General features: G+C 49.2%; 1 protein-coding gene across 24 annotated transcripts in view; it reads right to left on the bottom strand.

The window, feature by feature from the left end:
• MAP4K4 (mitogen-activated protein kinase kinase kinase kinase 4) overlaps positions 1 to 26,442 on the bottom strand; it is a 237,950-nt gene that overhangs the window by 46,216 nt on the left and 165,292 nt on the right. For all 24 annotated transcript variants that reach the window (XM_006761102.2, XM_015562223.1, XM_006761104.2 and 21 more), the window contains exons 3-11: positions 20,069 to 20,194; positions 18,758 to 18,868; positions 13,355 to 13,445; positions 11,839 to 11,969; positions 9,617 to 9,671; positions 8,210 to 8,288; positions 4,646 to 4,821; positions 3,377 to 3,449; positions 1,887 to 2,097 (exon numbers count right to left, since the gene is read on the bottom strand). In XM_006761102.2, the coding sequence (XP_006761165.2) occupies positions 1,887 to 2,097; positions 3,377 to 3,449; positions 4,646 to 4,821; positions 8,210 to 8,288; positions 9,617 to 9,671; positions 11,839 to 11,969; positions 13,355 to 13,445; positions 18,758 to 18,868; positions 20,069 to 20,194 (1,053 nt within the window). The remainder of the gene's footprint in view (positions 1 to 1,886; positions 2,098 to 3,376; positions 3,450 to 4,645; positions 4,822 to 8,209; positions 8,289 to 9,616; positions 9,672 to 11,838; positions 11,970 to 13,354; positions 13,446 to 18,757; positions 18,869 to 20,068; positions 20,195 to 26,442) is intronic.

Here is a 26,442-nt window from a genome sequence, read left to right as displayed (position 1 = left end):
GCTCACCTGCAGGGGGTCAGGAACAGGGGGGCTGGCAGAAGCCCTAACCCCACCCCCATCATGGGCCCGACCTTGTGGCCATTTCAAAGAAAGGACAGCTGCACTGTGTTCCCATAATCTCAGCTTTGGGGCCTTTTTACTTTCCGGAACTCACAGGTAGAAAGTTATTCCCTTCAGTTTTAATTGTCACTTGTCTTATGAGTGAGCAGATCACCTTTATTTACTTTTTTAATAACAAAAGACACCCCTAGTCCGCAAACAGTTCTGACTGAACCTTGAATGCCAATTCAGGGCGACAAACCACTGATGGCTCAAACATTCCCAATGGCTTCACTCCCCAGGCCGACACAAGAGCCCGAGCACCAGGAGCCCGCCCTCGCCCCTGTCCCTGCGCAGTTCCCTCTTTCCCAAGTGGGGCCCTCTTTCCCGACTTTGAGTGTGGACTTTGAGTGTGAACGTTTACTGAGGAGCTGACACTACGGGGCCATGACATTAGCAGTGAGCGCTAAGTTCTCCTTGAGCAGAAGTCCCTGCGTAGGCCCTGCTCCTTGCAGAGGCTGCAGGAAGCGGGACCCAGCACCGCTCGGCCGGCCGCAGCTCCCGGGCCTGTGCCAGAAACCAGCTCTGGCTGACCTGCCTTCGCACTTAAGTTATAAACCACCCAACCCACCCGTTTCTTGTGCTAAAGGGAAGGACAGCCCACGGTCAGAAAGGACAGCGAACAGCTGCAGGTTCCAGGTCAACAACCAGAAAGAGCCTCAGAACCCAAGCATCCCCACAGTCCTGTGCTCAACCTGCGCCTCGCAGCCTCGGATCCACTGCATCCCTTTCAAAGAGCACTGAGGACAGCTTTAAAAATACCCCCGAGAGCAAATACACCGCCAGAGCGTCCGTGAACAGTGTTCCCCCTGCAGAGGGAGGCTCAGTCTGAGGGTCTCTTCCACACACTCTGGACGAACTTCCCAGTCTCTCGGGCAGATAGGCACGGGTTTTCTAAGGCTGGGGTGAATTTAAAGTCTGCAGAATTCAGGTTAGAAACACAGAAAATGAAACAAAGTCTTCCCCTACAAAATGTATTCTGAAGTAATTTGGGTAACAGCATGTGTTGTTATTGTATTTATAGAGCAAAGCCCAGTATTGATATTATATTTATATATGTTTTGCATTCTTTTTCTGGAGTGAAAGATAGAGGTAAAACAGTAAGTATGTAAATGAAGTGGACAGAAATATTATGAATGAGAAACCCGGAGCTGTGAAATATAAAATAAAACCAGTTAGGAAAATAAAATCAAAACCCACTTTTGAACCCCAAGTGAAATATAGGAAAACAATGTTTCTGTGAATTAAAAATGAAATAGCTGTAGCCACATTACCAGCGTTACCAGTGTCCCTGAGGTAAATGAGCAGGTGGCACAAAATGTATTCCCCCACAGGACACGCCAAGCGCACGCGTGCAGCCAGTTACAGAACAGCGCCTGCATGGCACACAGCACAACTCTCCTACGTTCCTACCTTCAATGTCCCTGAAGTTCAGGCATTTGCAGAAAAGTTTTCATATGAAAAACTCAGAGATTGCAGAAAAAATATGTACATGCAAACTGGAACCCAGAGACCAAGAGCGAGAAGAAATCAGGTGGAGCAAGAGCCGAACCCCAGGGAGCGGCCTCTCAGAGCCAGTGCGAGCCGTCGCACGCCCGGCCGGCACTGTGTGAGCAGCAGCAGGGCAGGCCCCTTGGCGTTTTCACGAGGAACGTGAAGGCCTGCGTCCCGTGGCGGGAGAGCTTGCCAGGCTGCTGCCTCGGGAGCTGCAGACAATGCCCTGTGAGTGTCTAGTGACCAATGTGAATAAAGAAAGAGAAACCAACTTGGACATGTCCTTTCTCTACCTCTTCCAGCCGCCGCCGCTGTTCCTTCTGCTGCTCAATCCGTTTCTGCCTCTCGGCCAGCAGCTGCCTTTTATACTCCTCCTGCTCCCGCAGCTGCTGCTCCTGAAGCAGCTGTTGTCTCCGAAGAGCCTCAGAGCGCTCCTTGTTCTCCTGCTGCAGCCGCAGGAAATCGCGACGCAGAGTGGACTCCCCAGGCACGTTCACAATGGAGCTGCGGGAGGAAGGGGTGCTCAGGTGGCCGCTGCCTCTGAGGAGCGGCTCCAGCTCCCGTCGCCCTAACCCGCCTTCCAACAAGTCCACGGCAGTAACCACACGGACAACTTAGTAGTACTTACCTGCTTTCATGCATCTCATAAACATCTTAAAACTCTGGCCTGGGTATATCTCCCTTGGGATGCTCACATAACTCAACTCTAAAATTAAAAGCTGGGAGCATCCCTGTCTGACCACCTTACTTCCCATCAGTGACAGTCACATCATGCTCTGGTCTGCTGGGCAAGAAGTACCACGTAACCTTCAGCACCTTCATTTGCATCATCTGCACACGAGTCTCATCGGGTGTGCCCTCGCACCTCCTGTGGGTCCAGGGTCAGCTGCGGAGCCCCAGGGAGCCCCAAACATTAAGCACTGACCGACCCCTCCTAGCTGGTCTTCCGCCCTCCACTCCCAAACACTAGAGTAACATGGCAAAGGAATCTGCTTCCACAGCCTCTTTCATTAGATGCTGCTCCCACCCCAAAGCAACTGCATTGCTCATGGCATCAATTCAAATTACTCGAAAAGGACATTACGAAGTTTTTTCAACAAATTCTCCTATTTCCTGCTATGCTTGCGTCAAGCTGCCAGCTGTACACACGGGTGCCCACAGGCCCTTCACCCTCCTACCCGCCTGTGTTCCGTTGGTTAGTTAGTATGTGCAGCTACAGCATGAGCCAGGCAAGACCAGTACTACAATTTTAAACTCCTCTATCCTTTGACTAATTAGTTTCCTCTAGGTCCATACAACCAACTCTTCATCCTTCTGCTTCCCTGTACATTGGGAGGCAGGGAGGACTGTGGGCTATGAAATGGGTCAGGACAGAGTATACCTAATAAAGGAAATGGAATGCTGCTCACCACACTTGTGGGAGCAAAACAAAAAAACGTTCTGGGTAAAAGTGCAGTTTCTCCATGGCGGCCCTCCTGGCCTAGCGGACTGTGTGCGTGCAGGACCTCTTGCCTGAGGTGCCAGCGGCGGGCTCCCTTCCTCAGGACCTCACGTAGCCCACACATTCCCTAAGGACTGGGCAGGGTGTGGGAAGGAGCAATGCAATCTTGGTAAAGGATCAGTGGGAAAGAGCTAGAGGCGGACATGCTTATAGAAATGTTTCAAAAAATAGAGAAGAATGGAGGCTACTAAGGCCCTTCCAGAGTCAGGTGAGATCCTGCCTGCTATGGAGAAGGGCGTCCTCTGAGAGCCCGCGTGCTCTGTGGACCAGCGGCTGGCGTACCTCGGCTCTCCTTCCTGCTCGGGCACCTCCTCCTCTTCCTCCTCACTGCCGCTGTACTCGTATTCTGTTTCATCTGTTCAGAAAAGACAAACGGGACTGTTCACAAATCATGACACGTGCACACACAGGCAGGTCTCCAGGAGCGTGTGAACAACATGTTCTGGGTGAAAATAGCGATGTGTACAGAGCGTGGGGGAAGAGGCGCGTGACCGCACCTTCCACAGGGAGGCTGCTCCCTGGCCGTACTCCCCCGTGAGAGCAGATCTGTGCATCCAAGACACACCCACACGATGTCCGCCGAGGGAGCAGGGCCAAGACAGGCCCAGAGCCCTGGACACAGAAGAAAAATGGCCCAAGAGTGTCAGCAAATTCAGAAAATCCACGCTGATGCTGAATTTCAAAAGGAGATTTCACTGCCCAAACTAAGGCGGGGGCAGGGGTAGGCTGGAAGCGGTCAATGTGGGGAGAAGGGGGACATATGTGATACTTTCAACAGTAAAGATTTAAGATGTGTGTGTGTGTGTGTGTGGTGTGTATACATGTATATGTATATAATAAAATGTTTATTGTTAGTGCTCGGGGATCCCCCTAGCACTGGGGGCAGAAAGGGAAGCAGGAAGTAGATACTAATGGCAGAAAAAACAAAATCAATGTTCCCACAGTTATAAAGGTGGAATCATGGAGAAATTGATGAAAGAGTACAGCAGAGGGAGACAAAACTGACTCTCCTTAGACCAGACTAAGTTTCAACACAAATAACTTATTTTCACTTCCACAGGTTCTATGCCATTTCCCCAAAAGTAACAGTCCATTTGGTTAGACCCTGACCTGAATGTCAGTACCTGGCTTTCAGTGAGCAATTTCCCTCGATGGAGCAATCCAAACCAGGAAGGTTGAAGAGATTTATAAACAGTCTCTTCACAAAAAATACATTTCTAACTTGTTTCCAGAGACATACATTTAAAACCAGTTTCCTGGTAAGAAAAATGCAGACTGAGAACTGAAGTGGGTTCCGCCTATGTCACATGCAGCTGCAGGTCCGTCTGCATACACATCCACACGGCCACCCGGCCACACACACGCACGGCACTGTCTCTCGGAGGCTGGGCGAGCCGAACGCTGGCATGGCGAGGCCTGCAGGCCCTGGGCCCACCGCAGCTGCTGGACCTGGCCCGTCACGGGCCTGCGGGCAGAGACCAGCAGGCAGGAGCAACCTATTTAGTTAGCAAAATATATATGTTTAAGATGAAATAAAAACAGGTCTAATACCTTTCTCTCCTCTCTTCTTCCTGGTCCGGTCTATGTGGTCCTTCAGCTGGATTCTAACTTGCCTCTCATTCGGCTGGTCCCTTATGAAAGGATGTTTCAAGAGCTGCTCTGTGGAGGGCCGCTGCATGTAGTTCTTCACCAGGCACCCTTCTATAAAACTAAAAAATTTCTTTGACCTGTAAGAGAAAGTAAAAAAGATCATCAAATGTCTATCACAAAGAGCAAAACTCCCAAAGATCAGTGCCGTATCAGCTGAAAGCAGAGACGAGCCCCAGGACAGCAAGGTGCCCTGGGAAAGCACAAGCATGGTGTGGGGAGACACACGGGGCTCAGGACCGGGACCAGGAGCAGACGCCCACCGTCCAGGGGCTGGACCAGATCACTGGCAATAAGCACAGACCTCCTCATGCAGAGCTGATCTAAAGTAACTGGGTTTGAATTTCATGTTGCTCATTATTAACCACTTAGTTGTGGGGGGGAGGGGGGTGCTAAAACGAAGGTAGGTGGAGGATGGATGTCTGGAACCTGGAAGACAAGGACAATACAGAAACAAAAGAGAAGGAGCCGAGTAAGCGACCAGAGGCTGGAGCCCTTGAACCTGTTAACGCAGTGGTTCTCAACCTTCTGGCCCTTTAAATACAGTTCCTCATGTGGTGACCCAACCATAAAATTATTTTCGTTGCTACTTCATAACTGTAATATTGCTACTGTTATGAATCGTAATGTAAATAACTGATATGTAGGATGGTCTTAGGCGACCCCTGTGAAAGGGTCGTTCAATCACCAAAGGGGTCGCGACCCACAGGTTGAGAACTGCTGTGTTAACGTGACATTCCAATCCCAGTCTCAAACGGATCGTCATTCGCTCTTTATGCTTATGTACAGCTTTGGAAACAATGGTTTGAAGGGGTAAGGAACTCTGTCACCAACATTTCTCAGACCAGCCACTTGGGTTTTTGCTGAGAGGCCTAGCTCATGCTGACCCCCAGCCTGAGTCATGGCCCAGACCCTCGGCCTTCACACCTTCTGAGACTTGGCCCGGCATCACCTCCTGGGTTAGCCTCCCCTGCAGCCCCCCACGTGCCCAGCAAGGAGCCCTTCTTCGGGGCATGTGCACTGAGGAACTGTGCCATGGCCCTGCTCCCGCCGGCGGGAAAGGCACGGCGCTGACACGGGCTCCCAGTCTCCACTGGTCAGCATGCCCAGCACCGAGGATGGCAGGCCACAATAGGTACACAATAAATTTTTGTTGAATGAATGAGTTATTCAGTTTAAAAAATGTAAATTAGAAAATTAGTTCAATTCTTTCCCATTACTTCACTGCTTTTAAGAATCACTTCTATTGTCCTATATTTCCATTCAAACTTACTAGTTTTTTTTTCAATTCAACAAATATTTATGGATCGACAACTGACACTTGTTTATGCTCGGCTCTATGAGAAGTGCGCACAGGAAATATAGTGGAGGTGTGTGCACGTGTCATCACAGGGAAGAGGGGTGGGTGCTCAGTGGGTTGGACAGCATAGAGCAGGACCTCTGGTATCCAAGAGACGTGAGAAAAGCCATCATTCCAGAGAGAAGGGAATGGCGTGAACCCAGGTAGAGAACCGTGACGAATGATGAATCCTTTCCTAGTGCTGGTATGAAACATGGAAAAGAACAGAAAGATAGGCTGGGGTCCGCTCAGAGAAGGCCCCAGGTCAGGAGGCTGCTGCTTCATCCTGTGGGGTGCGAAGAGCAGGGAGGGTCCTAGCCGCTGGGGAGGAGCGCCCTGACACTGTGATTCGAAAACCCCACGCCCACAGGTCACCTGGGGCTTCATGAAAATACACAAACCTGGGTCACTCCTCAGACCTAACGAACCAGGGATTCTGAGGTTGGAGCCCTCAACTAAAAGATGCCAAAGATTCCAAAGTCATACCATGTCCACGTATAAACATGTGGGAATCGATGGTCTATAGTCAATCCTTTAAAATTGACTAATACATTCTGCTGGCAGAGTTCGTGATCACCTTTTGGGAGCCACTTCTCCCCACACAGAAGTACACGTAGTGGAAAGACAGCAACCCTGAAGGAAGGAGCCTTATGTCTGTCGCCATCTTGCTGTTTTGGAAAACGTGGGTAAATTGGAGCAGTGGCCGAACAGGCATCTAATCAAGTTTAGGGGGACGTTTCGGCAAGAACTCTCAGGGAGAATTCGTCATCATCCACATCTGTCCCATTGCATCTCTGTGTTATGCACATAGTAGTGGTTGACCCCAAACTGAGGAATGACAAGCCCTGTGAACTGTGAGGCCCCCTGAAGACGGAGCTACGCTCTCCTGAATAAAATCTGACAGAGAAAAGGAAAGGGCGAAGTGACCGCGCCTCGCGCAGCACAAGCCCGATGTGTGTGAGCTGGCCCCTTCCTCCCTGACCTCCACGAGAGGCACTGGTCCCCCTCAGCTGGCCACCCACGGAGGTCTGTTTTCACGTCTGAGTACAGGGGACCATTGGGGCTAGAGTCTTCACAAGTATACGGCCTTAAACACCTTTCTACAAACTAGCGCCCCAGTTTTCTGGAGTTGAATGTGGTTCAAGACAGTATATAAAGAATAGAAAAATACTGCCTGCAAACAAAAGGTGGGGCAGGGGTGGTGAAATGTGCTGGGGGAAGGGACAGTGAGGGGCAGGAAAGAAACAGGAGTGAAAACACGTGTGTGTGGACACAGCCAGACAGGAAACAGAAGCCACAGAACATCAGATGAGCAACCAAGAAGAAAAGAGCAGACAGGAACAGCGAAAGACCAAATCCAGAATAGAAGACTTAACCCTGAGGTCTTCTGCGTATTTCAGAATTAGAGCCAAGAACCTAAGAGGACAACACTAATTGAGAAATAGTTCCAGAAAGGAACAAACCAATTAGCCGAGCACAGTGGGATGGACAACGCAAAGGGGACTGAGCGAGAGGGCTCACACTTCAGGCGGGAGCTAGCGGGCAACGTGCTCAGACAACAAGCGTGCGCTCCCTGGCGACAGTAACGTGGCACCACACCAGCAGCCCACACCACGGTCGGTCGCACAGCTCTCAGAAAGGGCATGCCGCTCTCCAAGAATACACAGTTTCTTTAGCAAATAAATGAGCTGCAGGGAGAAACAGACAGCAGAGCTCGGGGATGAAGAAAGACGCCTGGCGTCCATGTTTTGCAACGATAACAGTAAATGGCACCGTTAATGCTAACATCCCATTTCACCCGAGGAACTGTAAGTCCATTCAGCTTTGCTTTTTACTGCAAAAATGTTCAGAAATATATCAAACTTAGAAGTGTGTTGAAATATTAAAATGGGACGTTTTTCTTAACCGTGTTACAGTGTTTCATATGGCCACTTGTCACTATTTCGTAACACAAAGAGAATCTATCGAGGAAAATAAACAGAACAAAAAAATCCATGTAACTGGTGTCTGGGGCACTGGCGCTGGCTCTCTGGGGATTAGAATGGCCAGAACTTTGCCTTGGAGTGAAACTAAAAAGGAACAATTTTTCTTAAAAGAAAAGAACAACAACAAAACCGTTTGTAGCTTACCATTTTTTTGACTTCAGCCGGGGAGGAGGGTTTCTGGGAATGAGAAACAGTGCTCTCATTGGATGCATGTCACAGAGAGCTGGGGAGAGGAGACGGTCTGTCAGTATGGCACTTATGTTACTCATTCTTGATCTCTAGGGCTCACTCAAACACCAGACGCTCGGGCACGTCCTCTGATATGCTTTCTTGTGTCAAGCAGGCCGCACTTGTAGCTATGAGCCCTAGGGCAAACCCTGGATTCCCCATTTAAACATAGCAAAATATAAGGAGGACCAGCACAAGAAGAATATACAATTTCAAAAAGACACTGAAAAGTTTTCATGAATCAAAGATAAATATTGATTCAAAGTGTTCAAAGACTCAATAGCTTAAGTTCCTAAATCTTCTACAAGCTGACAATGGAAATAAGTTTAATTCTTTGGATTGCCGTGGGAGTATCAGACGCTGCTCATGAAGGCTCCCAGGCCAGCCCTCCAGAGAGGCCGCCCACTCAGGGACACGCTGGTGCTCCATGACCCGCACGCCTGTTAGGGAACTGTTTAAATCTGTGAAGTCACTGTTGGCGCTCCTCCCACTCACCCAAGGTACACAAGTCCATGCACAACGGCCGTGGGCACTTTCATGTGCTATTTACCTTCATGAGACTCTTACAAGGCAGCTGGGAAATGGGGGCCAAAAAAAGACAACCCCATCCCCACTGAGAAAGGAGCTGAGGCAGGGCCAGGCAATGCCAGTCACTCAGGAGGAAACACGAGGGACACGGGTGTTCACAACAGGTACCCATTTCTGTACTGCAAACTAATCCCTAGTTGTTGGCAATTTTTTTCATTCATTCAACAAAAATTTACTCAGCAACAACCAGTTACCAGACAGTTATACGTTCTTTGTGTATACTTTTTTTATTAGGGGAACCAGCAGAAAATGCTATTTTTTCCTGTTCTCTGCAATTCTACCACATCTCTGATCAAAAATCAGTTAAATGAAATTGTCACTGATTTAATCCAAAGCAGGAGTTCATAGGTAATACAAAATGCTACTCTACAGATAAAAAGTCTTGCCTCTAGTTGTAAAGTCAACTCACACACAATGCTTAAGCTCCCTGTGTTAGGACGAGTTCACTGAATACAGAAAAATCCCTGCCTGTCACCTGAGGCCACTCACCGGAGTCTCAGGCCCATATCTGAGCTCACCTCCAGTAAAGGACAGAGGAGCCTACGGAGCTCACCCACATCTCCAAAAGGAATAGTGGGTTCCACTGGCTCCTCTCAACCTAAAGCTTCACTGTGCTCAGGGTCCTTCATCGAAGGCCCCACCAGGAATGGCTCTATCCACGAAGCTGTTCTTTGTGAGACTCAGAGCTAGGTGTACGTTACAGGTAACAACTGGGCTACAGAGAACGCTACTTACGGGGAGCACCTTCTGCCATCTCGATGGCGGTGATGCCACAGGACCAAAGGTCGCTCTGCAAAACAGAACAGCACATCATGGGCAGCATAGCAGACACGAGGCCCCCAGCTCACACGGCTGTTTACTCACACAAATGGGACAAATGCATTCTCTGGTGTATAAACGGAAAAACGCTCAGGAAGTTAAAAGCACAGACACAATTGTGAGAATACCTTTCAAATGAAAGTGATTTGTTCATCAGAACCACTCGTGTCTACGAGGGAGTGGAGGTGGTGCCTGGGCAAACACCCCCGCAACCCGCGGCCTGCTCTTCTGTCCAGTGTTTCATTTCTCTATGAGCGTGAGATCATTTAGATCCCTGGCCCTAACATATGCTTCCTTTTACGTTTACCTCTCAAACTTCATGAGGGTGCTAAACGGTGAACGGCCGGAGGGCTCTTTGTGTGAGGCCCTACCCCTGCGGAGGAAACACTGTGGCCACTGTGAGAGTCACCCCACTAGGCCCCTCCCGCCCTGCCTACTCCTAAGGAGCGAGCACTAAAGTCAAGAGCTTTCTGTGCATGGAATCTTTTCTTAGTTTTAGAAGCTGAATTTTAACTTTGTTCTCCATGAGGACAAGCATTTTCATCTGTTTCGTTCACCTCTGTGTCCCTGGAATTGTGACTGGCATGTGGTAGGCACTCCATAAACAATGGATGATGAATGAATGAAGGTTCATCAGCCAATTTCTCAAAATCCAAATAAGGCTTTTACAGTAATTAATGAAGGATTGCTGTCATTAGCATTCTTTTGTTTATATGCTCTCATAACATGGGAATCACTAAAGTTGTTCAGTTCCATGGTTTTACTGTAATTACTTCAAGTGCAAACACATATGTTTGATCACAGGACTAAGGAGAGGCCCACAAAGCTCTCCTTGGTTCCATGGAGGTTTCCATACTGCAGGGAGCAAGGGAAGGTGCAGCACCTGGACCTGGGACCACCTCCGCAGCAGGCCTTGCCCAGTGCGGCGGAGCCAACCACCTCTCCTCCGAGCTAACCTTACTAATCCAGGTGATCAGCTGGGTCTAACTACGAGTTTTGTCTTTAAAAATTATTTTTAATTTACTTATGTATGAAAATACTGGAAAATGTTTGCAAATTTTGCAGGTTCAGAATGATGTATTAAAGAGTGAAAAGTCATACAATCTATAATCTATTTGAAATAACTTCAGAAAATAAAAAATAAAATGCATATTCCTCTACACCATAAGCTTAAATTAAATTTCATTAATTGGGTATTTATAATAAACTAGGGACCCAGTGCACGAATTCATGCACGGGCAGGGTCCCTTGGCCTGGCCAGCGATTGGGACTGATTGGAGTCAGCTGGGGGGAGTGACCAAGGGAGGTTGGCTGTAGGAGCGCACTGACCACCAAGTGGCAGCTCCTGTGTTGAGCATCTGCCCCCTGGTGGTCAGTGTGTGTCACAGCAACCGGTTGACTGGTCATTCGTAATGGTTGCATTGGCCTTTTTATATATAGATACTGTGGAAATGGACAGTGTTATGATGTGAACTCAATTCTGAATGTTATTAAACAGGTACATTAACCACTCTGACTTGTTAGATAAGGTCAGGGGACTTTTTAAAAACTTGTTTGGGTTAATATATTCAACCCAAGTCTGAGGGTCAAATGTGGTTCTCCATCAGGATCAGGACGTGCACGGCTGAGCCACGTGTCTGGAGGCACTGCAGTCATGCAGACACACTGTGACCTGATAAAAGGCGGAGCTCTGTCACAGGATCCGCCCAGTGGCCCAGGCTGCCCTGGAAGCAGTTTGTTCCTTAGTAAGAAGACCGGTGATGGTGCAGAATGGACACGAGAAGGCAGTATCTCCACTGGTTCTCAACCTTCCTGATGTCGTGACCCTTTAATACAGTGCCTCATGTTGTGGTGACCCCCAACCATAAAATTATTTTCGTTGCTACTTCATAACTGTCATGTTGCTACTGTTATGAATCGTAATGTAAATATCTGATATGCTATATGTGTTTTCCGATGGTCGCAACCCACAGGTTGAGAAGCGCTGAAACGCTGTGCTGACAGTGCTACCCCCGCACAGGGGCCCAGGCACCCTCCCGGAGGGAGCAGGCAGGATGAGGGTGGGCGGTGCATCAGCAGGGCCTGTCCCTCAAGGAACGGCAGGGACCCAGTGAGCCAAGCGAGCAGGCGCCTCTTACTCTGTAGTCATAGGTGGCATCTGGGTTCTCGTCGCAGGCGATGACCTCAGGCGCCATCCAGTAGGGGGTGCCTATGAAGGTGTTTCTCCTCCCCACAGTCCTGTCCAACTGAGCACTCACTCCGAAATCAACTGGAAGAGGAGAAAAAAAGAAAATGTGAAACACAACAAGTCAAACACAAGACCACGAGAACTCGGAGGCGGAGTCTTCAGAGCAAACTGAGCAGGAACACGTCACTGCCATGTAGCCTCCTCCGGTCACCGCACGACGAGCAGCCTTTCCAGAGGGAGCCAGCAGCCCTCTTCCTGCCCGGAAGCTGCCAGGCCTGGTCGCTCCGAGCCGAGATCACTCCCAGGGCACAGGTTCCACTCCTGCCTGCGGATCAGCCTGAGGAGCCACCTGGCCAGCTCTTGGCGTGAACATTCCTCTGAAACAGGCTCGCCGGCCAGGGGATGGTCAGCAAGTGACCACTGAGGGATGCGCAGGGAACACACGGCTTGTGTAGTCGGGAGGGAGCCGTGCCAGTGCCTCCATCTGAGCTGGGAGGGATCCCAATTAGGCAGACTATTTCTCCACAGATGGCCAGTCATTGCAGGCACTACGCAAGAGCAATGATGAGATCTTACTTTTCAGTACTAGCTGCTGCACCTACAACTTTTTAAAGGTGGGCTAGATTCTTATAAGCATAGTTTTCATGATGACTTAGTGGAAGGAAACAAGGTTAAACCTGTTTAAATCTGACAGGAGTATTACATGAAAGTGGGTGCGAGCGAGTTGAGATCCAGGCAAGGGAAACCGGAAACCCAGAGGGCCACCAGGACAGAGAACCATCACAAACCATGTCCAGGAAGACACCATGGGCTCCACCCCATTACGCACATGTTACCGAGCACCTACCACATTCAAGGCACCGTGCCAGGTGCTGCGTAAGAACATTCCAGCAAATAAATCAATCCTGGTCGCTGTACCCCCAGAACTTATATTCTCATAAAGGAGTCAGAATTGTAAGTAAACAATAGCTTAATAATTATGAATTGTGATCATTATTTTGGAGGAAACAAGGCAGCGGGACCCGACACAGATCAGAGGGTCAGCGAAGGCCAATGAGGATGAAGAAAACACTGCAGCTTCGACCCAGGGGGCAGTCTGTGCAAAGGCCCTGAGGCAAGTCCCAAGGAAATCAGTCAGTCACTGAGGAGAGGAGTGAGGTCCTCACAGAAGGAGGGTAGCAGCAGCAGGGCCATGGCTGTCTATGAGCCATGACAGGAAATGTGGCTTTTATACAAAGTAAAATAGAAAGTTATTAGTGATCTTGAAGCAGGAAAATGACATGATCTGACTTAGACTCTAGTCTGTCTGCTACACAGAGAACGGGGGTGGGGGGACATGATGGAAGGGTGGAGCCAGGCTAAGCAGTGACTTGTCACAGGGCGCAGACACAGACAGCGCGGGCACCGGCTGCAGGCTGGCTGATGCCCACGGCAGGGGTGCTGCCGGCTGCGCCTCCGTCACGTACCGAGCTTCACCTCTGCGTTCTCCGTCAGCAGCACGTTCTGGCCCTTGATGTCCCGGTGAATCACGTGATGGATGTGAAGATGCGCCAGGCCCTGAGCAGGAAGACAGAGTGAACTTTAGTCGCTGTCTCTGTCAGTCAGTCACCAAGACACAGCCTTCCCGAGAAGGGCGTGTGCGGGCCACGGGCTTTGCAAACCATAGCTAGAACATCCAATTCACTCTCCGGCGCTTCCTGGGAGACATTGCTCACAGCACTCCACAGGCAGAGCACATGCCCACCCTCCGCTCCGGTGGGCTAGGTCCCTGTGGTAGCGTCACCACGTTCCAGCTTCCCCAGACACGCTGTGGATGACTGTGTGCTCGCGCGGCTAAAGTCTGTGCTATTTGTGCACCGAGCGGGTTCCCACACTGTGCACCCAGCTTTCAGGGGGTGACCCTGAGGTATGTTTGAACTAGACACATCCCAGGGGAAAGCAAAGGTGAACTGGGTCCCTCAGCACACAGCCCATCATCCCACCTCTACCCCAAATGCAAAATAGTTCAGCCATCAAAAGAGCTTTGTGTTCAGCAGTTCTCAACCTGTGGGTCGCGACCCCTTTGGCGGTCTAACGACCCTTTCACAGGGGTCGCCTAAGACGATCCTGCATATCAGATATTTACATTACAATTCATAACAGTAGCAACATTACAGTTATGAAGTAGCAACGAAAATAATTTTATGGTTGGGTCACAACATGAGAAGCTGTATTTAAAGGGCCAGAAGGTTGAGAACCACTGTGTTAGAGTATACGTTTCCCAGAGAGAGAAAACTCCCGGCATATAGTGCTTTTTGATGACCTTGCATCTGGAAGGAAGCCCGAGAGCAGTCTCTTCTGAGAGGGGGAGCAAGAACACAACTACATTTTGCATCCAAACATGGTCTAAAACAGGGGTGGGCAAACTTTTTGACTTGAGGACCACAATGGGTTCTTAAACTGGACCGGAGGGCCGGAACAAAAGCATGGATGGAGTGTTTGTGTGAACTAATATAAATTCAAAGTAAACATCATTACATAAAAGGGTACGGTCTTTTTCTTTTTTTTTTTTTTGTTTTTTTTTCTTGTTGTTGTTGTTCCACTTAGTTATACATTCATTGTTTGATTCTTTTTTTTTATTAAATCTTTATTGTTCAGATTATTACATTTGTTCCTCTTTTTTATATTACATAAAATGGTACGGTCTTTTTCTTTTTTTTTTTTTAGTTTTATTCATTTCAAACGGGCCAAATCTGGCCTATGGGCCGTAGTTTGCCCACGGCTGGTCTAAAAGATAAAACGCCCCATTCTCTCACTCCTTTACTTGCCCCATCTTTAGCTCGAGAAGCAAAATCGAGAGCCCGCCTCCTTCCGATACAAGCAACCTACTCACTGGGAAAGGGCTAGTTCCGAGGGGTGGGCTGAAGAGAAGGGTTTGACTTTCCTGTTCCATTGCTTGTGGGTTTTATTGTTATCATGACTTTGAAGGCTGTGAAGTAAATAGTGCTTCTTGATGACCTTGTATCTGGAAGGAAGCCCGAGAGCAGTCTCTTCTGAGAGGGGGAGCAAGAACACAACTAGCTGCTCTAGAACACTTGTTTCTCAAGCAGAGGGCTGCCCACAGCCTCCACCAGCCACGTGTGAAGCCGTGTGTGTGTGTGTGTGGGTGGAGGTGCAGGGTTAGCCACGGGCACTGGCGGGGGGAGAGGCACTAACACATGAGCCACCACAGGGCCAGTTAGGAAGAAAGCCCTCCTCTCAGTGTGAAACAACTGTGAGCAGCAAAGGAAGAGGCAAAAAACACGTAGCTTCCCTAATTCTTTCCTACTTTCTACTGGTACTATTCCCGTTCATCATTTATTCTATAATTTGCACAAACCCCCTTCTTACACCTTTATAGCATCATCTTAGCAACAAACACAAGTACCCGTGTCCTCAGACAAATGTGGCCTGGGTATTCTTATTCCTAACGAGCAACATACATAGGCGTGTCTCCTGTGCTGTGTACGGCCAAGGGTGGCCACTGGGCACCGACACTGTGGAGGCGTGGCCAACAGCTGGTCACCAGTGCCACCCTGAGCCAGGACCGCTCTAAACAGTGAACACATTTTTCCTGTATGGCGTGCCTGGGAGAACAGCACATGTGTGTTTCGCTGCTCCCATATCAAAAACCAAGCTGCAACGATTCTTTCTTAGCAGAGACAGACGACAGACCCCAATACACACAAGTAAACATTCCAGACAATGAATCGGTTTCAAGGCGGGGGAGCAGTCTCTGCAACTATCTCGCTGCTGGACAGGGAACAAGGAGTGGCCGAAGGCCGGCTGTCAGCAGTGGCTGCGAAAGGCTCTAAGTGCCCCTTAGTAAAAACGCCCATTTCCACCTAGATCAGTGGTCGGCAAACTGCGGCTCGCGAGCCACATGCGGCTCTTTGGCCCCTTGAGTGTGGCCACGAAGTTTCAATCGCACTGTACGTGCGCGCCCGCACGTGATATTTTGTGGAAGAGCCACACTCAAGGGGCCGCCGTTTGCCGACCACTGGCCTAAATGCACATGACTGCCGTGCAGACTGAACGCAAAGTGCTGGGATGTTGGTAAACCTTCTGGTCTCAAGAGGTCCAGTGGGCCGCCAGGAGCTTTCCACACACTCCAGACACCTTCTGAGGGACCTCACCGCAGCAGAGTCCGAACCAACCCCCACTGAGGAGCGAGAGCAGGTCCCACCCTCCGCACGTTCTCCAGGGTCCCCACGCCTCTGTGGGCGTGCAGCCTTCCTTTCCCACGAGAGCTCACCTCCCCGTCTACGGCCCTCTTCTTACCAGAACGACTCCTAGCAATTCCTTCATGATAAATACACACCTGCTTCGGTCTGCTTCTGGATCCCAGAGGCTGGTGTGTTTAAGTTCAGTCAGACTTTTGTCACAGGAAAGACAAATCACGCACTCACTGGGGAACACACTTCTGCATCTCAACATGATGTCTATCAACCTCAAACACCCAGGCTAGCAGTACATGCTTAGTGCACACACCAGGTAAACAATGTATGCCTGTGCACATAAAAGCATGGAACTGCCCTAGCTGGTTTGGCTCAGTGGATAAAGCATTGGCCTGTGGACTGAAGGGTCCTGGGTTCGATTCCGGTCAAGGGCACATGCCCGGGTTGTGGGCTCGATCCCTAGTAAGGAGCATGCAGGAGGCAGCCAATCAATGATTCTCTCTCATCATTGATGTTTCTCTCTCCTTCTCCCTTCCTCTCTAAAATCAATTTAAAAAAAATTGTTCCAGCTTTGGCCTTGCAGGCTCTTTGGGGAAAAAAAAAAACCATGAAACTGCCTGTGATGAAATGTGTTAAAATACATTCATTTGATGGCTCAGACATTTACAATGAAACCTAGTTCTCTGCGTGAGAAATCCTACACTGGAGTTACATGTAGGAAAGATGTGTATGTGCTTCTAACAGAGTAAGGACAACTAATATTAAGTGAGCATTAGCTGTGTATGCACGTGTCACATTAAATGACTCCGATACATTGACATTAATTCTCCTGATGAAGGCACTCCCTTTATAGGCTTGGTACTTGTATCTCACAGGTGAGAAAGGCAGTCCTGAAAGCTGAGTGATGCTGCCAAGGGTGCACATCAGGTAAGCAGCAGGGCAGGGCTCACAACCAGGTCTGATGGACTCCAGCAGCCACCGCCTTAGCCAGGGCCCTCCTGTCCACCAGGCTGTTTCCTTACAGCTGACCGCACACCTGTGCGCCCTGCGCTCCATCTCAGCGGGCAGGCACACGCCTTCCCCTCCTCACACCCTGCTCCCCGTGGTAGCCTCAGACAAGAACCCGATACTTTAATAATAAAATTTGAATGTGACTATAAATAGATGGTTCTCCCACTTCATCCACACAACTAGTTTTCTTAAGGGAATTTCCTATTGTCAAGGGCTGTGCAAAATCTACACAGGTCCTCGGGTTACGTCAGACTCAACGTACGTTGTTTCGTGGTTACGTTGTTTTGTGGTTACGTCGCCATCTCCCATTTATAAAAAATAAAGTTCCGTCATTTCGACGTATGTACATATGTGCTTTATGTTGTTTATTATTTACTTACCACAAGTAAAGGTCAGGAATTGTTATCTTTCTTTTAATCTTTTTTTACTGTTTCACTTCATTACTGCTGTGTATGTGCTCCATGGGAGTGACGTAGGTGCTTACGTAGGTGGGTTCTGACCTAACGGCGAAAATTGCGTGACATTGCGCTGTAGGAACGGATCTCTGACGTAACCCGAGGACCTACTATATAAAAGCCTAAGCGACCGGCCGGTAGCTATGATGGGCATCGGCCACCAGGGAGCAGGCGCTCAATGCAGGATCGGAAACCATAGGCATGGAAACATGGAACAGCCTAATGAATCTCAGAAGGAAGGAGGGATTGTGCACCGGTGGGGTCCCTCGGCCTGGCCTGCGGAGATCGGGCCAAAGCTGGCTCTCCAACATCCCCCAAGGGGTCCCGGATTGCGAGAGGGCGCAGGCCAGGCTGAGGGACCCTAGTGGAGCACGAATCCGTGCACTGGGCTTTTAAATATCTAAATAAAAAGAAATTAAAACCTATCTCTATGACTTCCACTTGGCATTTTTTAAACCTGTAGTCCTCTATGAAACTTCAATATAAAAATGGGGATAAATTCACCTACAAATAAAGTAACAGTTTTTTGTATTAGTGAGAGAAGCCTAACAATTAGATTCCAGTTTAACTCAGTAGAACATGGGGTAAATGAAATCAAGCCAAGTCATTCATGTGTGTAACCCAGGGGCAAGCACGGAGGAAGCTAAGCTCGCTGGCCGGCCAGAGGCTCCCCGGCTGTGGTCAGGGTGGCTCTGCCACCAGGAGGGATCTTCAGAAGCTGCTATAATAGTAGTGCAGAAACTTCCTCTAAGATCATGAGACAAGCCTCCAGCTGCTGTAAGCAGCAGTGACACTGGAACTTTCCCTCATGCATACTGCAGCAGACTAGCAGCGAGTGCCCGGCCCCAACCAGGTGCCCGTGCTCGGCACCACCGCTGGCCCACAGGCTCAGACAGGGGCTCTCAGAGAACAGCAGGACGCTCTCTCTCCCCTCCACTCTGACTTCTCAACACCTGGAAGTGAATTCAGGGAGATACAGAAAAAATTGTTTCCTCTTTCAATCTACTTTCTTAGATACTTGCCAGAATACTTTGGATCTTTAGATCAAAACCATGATGAAGCTTAAACTATCAAAGCCAGCTAGCGAGACAGAGCCCTTGGCTGTCAAGACAAGAACGACCTGTGCAGCTATACCTCGAGGAACACTCTGGGCAAGGGACGTGCAGACAGAAATGCCAGGTCCCGGGGCACCAGAGCCGGTCCTTACCCTCAGGATCTCCCGGGAGATGTACGCTATCCAGTCCTCCTTGAGCGTGTTCCCCTTGGTGTTCTTCACCAGATCCGTGATGGACCCCGCCCCACAGAACTCCATCACCAGCTGCGGGCAGAAACACACACAACATGGGCACCCACACACCCAGGAGTCGGACTCCGTTTTCCCTCCTGAAGATCCAGGCACATGTCCATTTTGGAGGCATTCAAATTACTGAGAGCATGTCACCGTCCAAGTAGTAACTGTGCGCATTTCGAGCAGGCGACTGAGGCTGCTGACCCGCCAGCCCCCAGCCCCGGTGCTGACGGTGCCTTTCTCTCCCACGCACGCGGGACTGGAGGACCATTTTGTTCTTAATCAACGCCCAGTTATCAGAAACCTGGTACAAATACTCCCTAACAGTGTTTCTCATGTGCCAAAATGAGACTATTACGATTCTCAAACTATTTTACATTGACCGGGTTCAGAACAAAAGAGAAATGCTATTTTTTAAGTAACACGTAGTTTTAAAAACTATATTATATACTGTATCTAAATGTTTGAACAACATGAACGTAAATATATTTTTTAAGTACCTGAAAAATCAAATGAATTGAACTAAAATTTTAACTATGATGACATTTGGGCAACTGAAATGAAAGTAACTATTTCCCTTGCATTTTTTTAATTTTGCAAATTTTCTACAATGGCTTTTATGAAACACAGGAAAAGGACTGATCTCTATTACTGCTCTCTATGTCCAGAGCCTTTGGCGTAACTAATGTGATGACCATATTTCTGACAATATCTGTTTCATCATCTTGAATATATATGTGTTTAAGAAGAGAGAATTTTGAATGTGTCAAGTCCAGAAATTTTCCTGGAATTTATTGTTTTTAATTAGCTATTATTAACAATACTTTTAAAAATTACTGATATGTTTGTTTTCTTGTGATCTGTCTCTCACTTCCAGGTAATAAAGGAAGATTCATTCAGTATAGCTTCCATGTTAACCCTTTGTATGCGTCTATAGACGCAAGGATGGTTTCGTTTTGGACACATAGCAGTTAACTGGTTAATTTTCATAATTAAAGTTTTTATTTTCAAGATCCTAATTTCCTTGCTCTTTAATTACATTGTTTTTAAAACATGCCATTCTATTCCTGAAACAGGCAAAGTGAAAACATCAAAATAAACATCAGTATAATGTCCACCAAGAAAGATCCCAGACACCAGCCCCTTTCCTCTGCTGTCTCCCCTTCTGGAAGGCCCCTGCTGCCTTCCACCCAGCCCACGAGGAAACCCCCAGACGGACACGGTGCCTACCCAGAGCTGGTCGTCATGTCCAGGAGGGCTCTTTTTAATGAAAGCACCGTAATATGTGGCAATATTTCTGTGATGAGAATATTTCTTCAGCATATTTATCTCCAGTTTGATTTCTTCCTCTTCATCCTTAAGAAAAAATAAAAACAGAATGTGTGGTTTCTGATAATGTGCACGACTTTACTTCCCTCCCCACAGGCAGTGACAGAAGTTTCCAGTCCATTCTCGCTATCCTTGTGTATCGGGGACTTGCCCTGACCGGGATCAAATCCGAGATCCTTCAATCTGTAGGCTGACACTCTAGCCACTGAGCCAGACCAGAGAGGGAAAGAAACCATCTTTTAAAGAGAAACTTCCAGTTGTACACCACTGCACTGGAAACCAAACACATAACAAACATGAATCATCTTAGAAAAGCAATTCTCAAATAGTGGCTTCCGACTGCCCAAGCATGAGCATATTACAGATACTCTATAGCAGCGGTTCTCAACCTGGGGGTCGGACGACCCTTTCACAGGGGTCGCCTAAATACATCCTGCATATCAGATATTTACATGACGATTCATAACAGTAGCAACATTACAGTTATGAAGTAGCAACGAAAATAATCTTATGGTTGGGGGTCACCACAACATGAGGAGCTGTATTAAAGGGTCGCGGCATCAGGAAGGTGGAGAACCACTGGTCTATAGTTATTCAATGTCGAATTTTTTATTGTTGCTCTCAACATGGCCCTGTTGAAATCACAGATGAAATGATTTGTGCCTCACAAGGTCACGACTGTGAATGAGAGCAAAGTCCTGTGGTAAGTACAGTCACTGGCAGCCTGTGCAGTGATCCTTATGTGATTTTTGTCTCAGTTTGTGATGCATCCCATTTATTGATTTGCAGACACTGTACCATCCTTCAAGCCCTGTACACAGAAAAATCACACCAAATGAGCATCATTTCATCTGTGATTTCAACAGGGCCATGTTGAGAGCAACAATAAAAAATGCGACACTGAATAACTAGGATGCTACCTTAATGCTAAACAGAACGAGTGTTCAGCCTGGCTAGGGCGACAGAACAGACTCTCTTCAAAAGAACTTCATACTAAAACATCAGCTGGCGGCACAGGGGCAGGCCCGAGTGGAATTAGACGCCCAATCCATCCACAGCACAGTCCTGGGTTCTGTCCGCCACTCCCTCACGCAGGGGACAGTGAGCTGCCACCACGGCGTGGGCACAGGGCGCACGGAGCTGCTCTCCTCTGCGCCAGCATGTGGCCCCGTGCCTGTGGGCTCCTGAGCAGCCCAGGGTGTCCCTAATGAGGCTAATTGAGAGGAAGGATTCCTAACAGCAGTCGGCACATGACCACGGCCCTAAACATGCTCCTGTTGGGAGGCATGCGTTCCTCAGAGACAGGCCACAGTGAAACACATCGGCCCGAAAAGCCAACCTCCACGTGCCTTACACGGGGCTAGGTCATTAGAAAGCGAACTGGAGGTTTGTTTTTCTCTTTACACTCATCAGTGAACCTACAAGGACCTGGGGTGTAAAGGCTGTAGGAAAATGAAGAGCAATGCTGAGTCAGGGCAGGACAAATGGAAACGCTGACCAGCATTTCGTTTGTGGTAAGAGCAGGCAATCACTTCGTAAGTTCTGAGCAGCTGCGTGCGCTGTGCAGACTCAGTTCTCCTCCAGCGCTGAGCCCCACCCCCACCCACACCAGCAGGTACCCCAAGGCCTCCAGGGCCCAGGATGCACTGCCAGCAGGTTTCCCCCAGGACAGAGAGCAAGTGCCGCTTCTCTGCTCCCAGGCGGTGTGCCTGAGCAACAACAGGGTCATGAGGACTCCGGGGATGGGTTCCAACCAAGTTAGAATTCTTACACATTTAAACTCCTCTGCAGGCCTAAATTCAGTGCTGTCCACTGGTGTGAAACACAGGTGCACACTGGCACACGGCGGGCACACGGGCACCGGGCGGCCTGCATCCCGGAAGCTAAGGTGCGGGCAGACACATGTAATGAAACCATGACCTAGGACAGTGATGGCGAACCTTTTGAGCTCGGCGTGTCGGCATTTTGAAAAACCCTAACTTAACTCTGGTGCCGTGTCACATATAGAAATTTTTTGATATTTGCAACCATAGTAAAACAAAGACATATTTTTGATATTTATTTTATATATTTAAATGCCATTTAACAAGGAAAAATCAAAAAGAATGTGTCATAGGTTCGCCATCACTAACCGAGGAGCATCCCTCTCTCACTGCTATGATTACAGAACAGTGACTAGTACACATCTTACCAGACAAAAGGGAGTTCAGTGGAGAGGCAGGACCTGCCATCGACTCTGAGCGACTGCAGCTGGAGCCGTAGGTAGGCCTGATGCCTGACTGACTGACACGGGCTTATGTTGTCTTTAGATAAAGTAATAATGAACCAACTGAGTGCACACCTCCTTTAACCATTCGTTAAGAACACGTTTGGTGGTCTCAACCCAACATTTAAATACACACCCCCACCACCACCTGCCTCAGAAGACACAACAGAAAACAGACGAGAACTGGAATTTTAAACAAACCCGACATGAAAGGAGAGAGGAACTGGCAGACGGACAAGACAAGTGTATGCAGCCCTGTGGGGAGGCTAGTCCCAGTGCCTGCTCCTCATCACCCCCGCGGAGGCCACAACCAGACACACGCAGGAAGAAGCGCTGGAGTTTAGGGAAACTGAGAGGCGAGAGGACATTCTGGAAAGAAAGGTCAGGCCCCTGCTGGATGTCTCCAGAGCCCGGCAGCTGCTGGTCCCACACAATGATTCAATGCAGCGGATGCCAATTAGCATTTGGACTCCAATCAGCGGAAGTAAAGCTCCTAGAAAAGGCCTTTGTCCCAGGCTGGGCAGGAGTTCTCTGTTGCCTCCCTTGGCTGCCAGAGATGGGGGAGGGGAGACTAGAGAACAGTGGTAATTTTCAAAAGCAACTATGGGTTTGTGAATGAGTCACGTGACAAGGCCGCCCACCCCGCCATCTGAGCACTCGGGGGTGCATATTAGTAATTTTTTTCAAACGACTCCTTAAAATGTTGTTTTAAACTGCTGTCACCTACATGATCTCTCCTTCCACTGAGGGCAGTAGCTACATGAAGAGAGACAGGCGGACTGGTGATGCGCTAAGGAGGGGAAGCCAGAGGACGGGCAATGTTCTGGGCTGGCCTTCCTCCCGCAGGCCTCTCCAGAACTCACTCCTCGTCCGCAGGTGAACAAAAGAGGAGGCCTCACTGTACCCCAGCCAGCTGGGTGATGAACGAGATGTGCAAATATCTCTGCAGATTCCACCACCAAATGTGTAAGTGCATATACAATTAGAATGAAAATAATCCGTTTTTAAAAGCCACTTTGTAAGTTTGTGTGACTGTGACCAGGGAGACAAATGAGACCACCTCTTCCTTGGCAATCGCAGCTAGAGCTGAGGTTATTATCATTCCACCACACTGAATTCACCAAGATTGAATTTTTGACCCAGACACATGTTATACCACTTAAATTCCCTGACAATTCAACCAAAGGTGAACAGAACTATGCAGAAAAGATTTTAGAACAAAGTTCAGGTTACCTGGTCAGAGGAGGGGATGGCATGATCTTTAAAATTAATCAGCCCAGTCTCCTAAGATCATCAGTCTCAGAATAAAAACCAAAGAGGAAACTTACAAAATCAACACAACTGAAGTGAAAATGAGTATGACATCTTATTCAAGAAAAAACACTGTGAGAGGGGGGCGCGCACTTGCGAGAGGGGGACAGGTACTAGTGAGAGGAGGGGGGCACTAGTGAGGGGAGGGCTTCACTGTGTTGACCACAGTTTGTTTTTATCCACTCATTCGTCAATGCATACAGTGAGAGGAGGGCGGGCAGTAGTGAGAGGAGGGTGGGCACTTGTGAGAGGAGGGCGGGCAGTAGTGAGAAGAGGGGCACTAGTGAGAGGAGAGGTGGGCACTAGTGAGAGGAGGGCGGGCACTTGTGAGAAGGATGGGCAGTAGTGAGAGGAGGGCGGGCAGTAGTGAGAGGAGGGAGGGCACTAGTGAGAGGAGGGGGCAGTCCTACAGGAAGCTCACTGCTGCCCTCTTGTCCGGCGTTACCACAGCCACTCCGCCTCCAGCAGCCCCGCCTGCCAGCCACGGCCTCAGAGTCGGGCGACCCCTCCACCAGCTAAAAGATGGCCATGTGCTACCTTGCAGGGGTGGGGAACCTCCTGTCTGCCCAGGGCCATGTGGATATTGACACCATCAACCGAGGCCACACAGAGTTACCGACTGAAACCTTAGCCGGCTGGAACTGGTCAGTCATTTAACGCACCCCGATGCCTTGCAGGGCCAGACCACATGACTCAGCAGGCCTATAGGGCCCGAGGGGCGGACGGTCCCTACCCCTGTGCTCATGGCTCAGATGGTGGTTACCATTTTTAACAATAAAGTGTTTATGTATTTACAGTCTTAAAATTGTATTTCCTGGGTGACACTGGTTCATAAGGTCACATAGGTGCACATTTCTATGCACCATGATCTGTATACTGCACCATGTGCTCACCGCCCAATGTAGCAATAAAGTATCTTTAAATTAAGGTATATACTTTGGTTTTTAAATTTTTTAAATATGTTTTATTGATTTTTTTAGAGAGAGAGGAAGGGAGGGGGTAGAGAGAAAAATCGATCACCTGCCTCCTGCACACCCCCTCCTAGGGATCAAGCCCACAACCCGGGCCTGTGCCCTGACCAGAAATCCCAGCCATGACCTCCCAGTGCTTGGTGAGCTGCTCAGCCACCTGAGCCACACCCGGCCAGCACGATACACGTGGGGTTGTAGACACAATGCTCTTGCACACTAACAGAGGACAGTGCAATGTGAACATAACTTTTATACACAGCAGGAAGCCAAAACGTGCCTGTGATGTGCTTTACTGTGATAGTCACTTCACGGCGGCGATCGGGAACCCACAATACCTCCGAGATATGTCTGTACTTGCTACTGGGGACCCTAAGGTATGGTAACCGAGAGTAGGACCTGAAACCTAGACCCTGGCTGAATTGGGAAACAAATCTTCCAGGTAAACCCCAGTGTGACCAAAATTAAATCCTCCACTAAGACACTTGATGATTAACCCTTTGAGTGCCAACTGGTATCCTAGGAACTATGCTAAAATTGCCAAGGCATTTTGAGTTAAGGTTTTCCAATTTTTTTCCCACATACAGAGTGAACTACTAGCATCTAATAGTGACACTGCAGGAGGAGCGTGATCGTGCTCCCAGGCACTCTAGGGGTTAATTAAAGGAAACCAGAATATGTCAACCCAAAACATGCTTCTCTGACATAAGGATATTTTTAACTAAAAGTGCCTGAAAAACAGCAGGTACAGGCACTCTGACCTCCCTTTGAAAGCAAGAGATAAAACTCCCACTTTAAAGATGTCCTCCCTTTACCAATTGAAAAAAAGTTATCACCAGAGACAGGGAGTTGAGGTCAAGAGAATCTGTACAGCACACCTTGTTAAAATAACTCTTATCTCGCACAGCCGACGTGGCTCAGTGGTTGAAAGTCGACCTATGAACCAGGAGGTCACGGTTCAATTCCCGATCAGGGCACATGCCGGGGTTGTAAGCTTGATCCTCAGTGTGGGGTGTGCAGAAGGCAGCCGATCAATGATTCTCTCTCATCATTGATGTTTCTATCTCTCCTCCCTTCCTCTCTGAAATCAATCCTATATAATAAAGAGGTAATATGCAAATTAACCCTCACACCCTCACAAGATGGCTGCCTACGACCGGGCCAGCAGGGGGGTTAGAGAGGGACAACCAAATGACTGAACAGCAGGCTGCATGGGGCAACCAGGCCGGCGGGGGGACCATGAGGGGTGACCAGGCCTGCAGGAGGGACAGTTAAGGGTGACCAGGCCAGCAGAGGGGGGCAGTGAGGGGTGACCAGGCTGGGAGAGGGGGAAAGTGAGGGGCGACTAGGCTGGCGGGGGGATGAGGGCAGTTGAGGGCGACCAAGCCGGCAGGGGCGGGCAGTAAGAGGCGACCAGGCCGGCGGGGGGATGGGGGGCAGTTAGGAGCGACCAGGCCGTCAGGGAGGAGGCAGTTGGGGGTTACCTGGTTGGCAGCGGGGGGCAGTTAGGGGTGACCAGGCTGGAAGGGTGGGCAGTTAGGGGTGACCAGACAGGCAGGCAGGCAGGCGAGCAATTAGGAGTCAGCAGTCCAGGATTGTGAGAGGGATGATCGGTTTAGGCCCAATCCTCGGCAGTCGGACATCCCCCAAGGGGTCCTGGACTGGAGAGGGTGCAGGCTGGCCTGAGGGGACCCCCTGCCCCGTGCTCACATTCCATGCACCGGGCCTCA

The sequence above is a fragment of the Myotis davidii genome, unplaced genomic scaffold (assembly GCF_000327345.1).
Source record: "Myotis davidii unplaced genomic scaffold, ASM32734v1 scaffold296, whole genome shotgun sequence".
Taxonomy (NCBI): Eukaryota; Metazoa; Chordata; class Mammalia; order Chiroptera; family Vespertilionidae; genus Myotis; species Myotis davidii.
The sequence above is the reverse complement of the archived record's forward strand: the minus strand, read 5'-3'. Positions and strand labels throughout refer to the sequence as shown.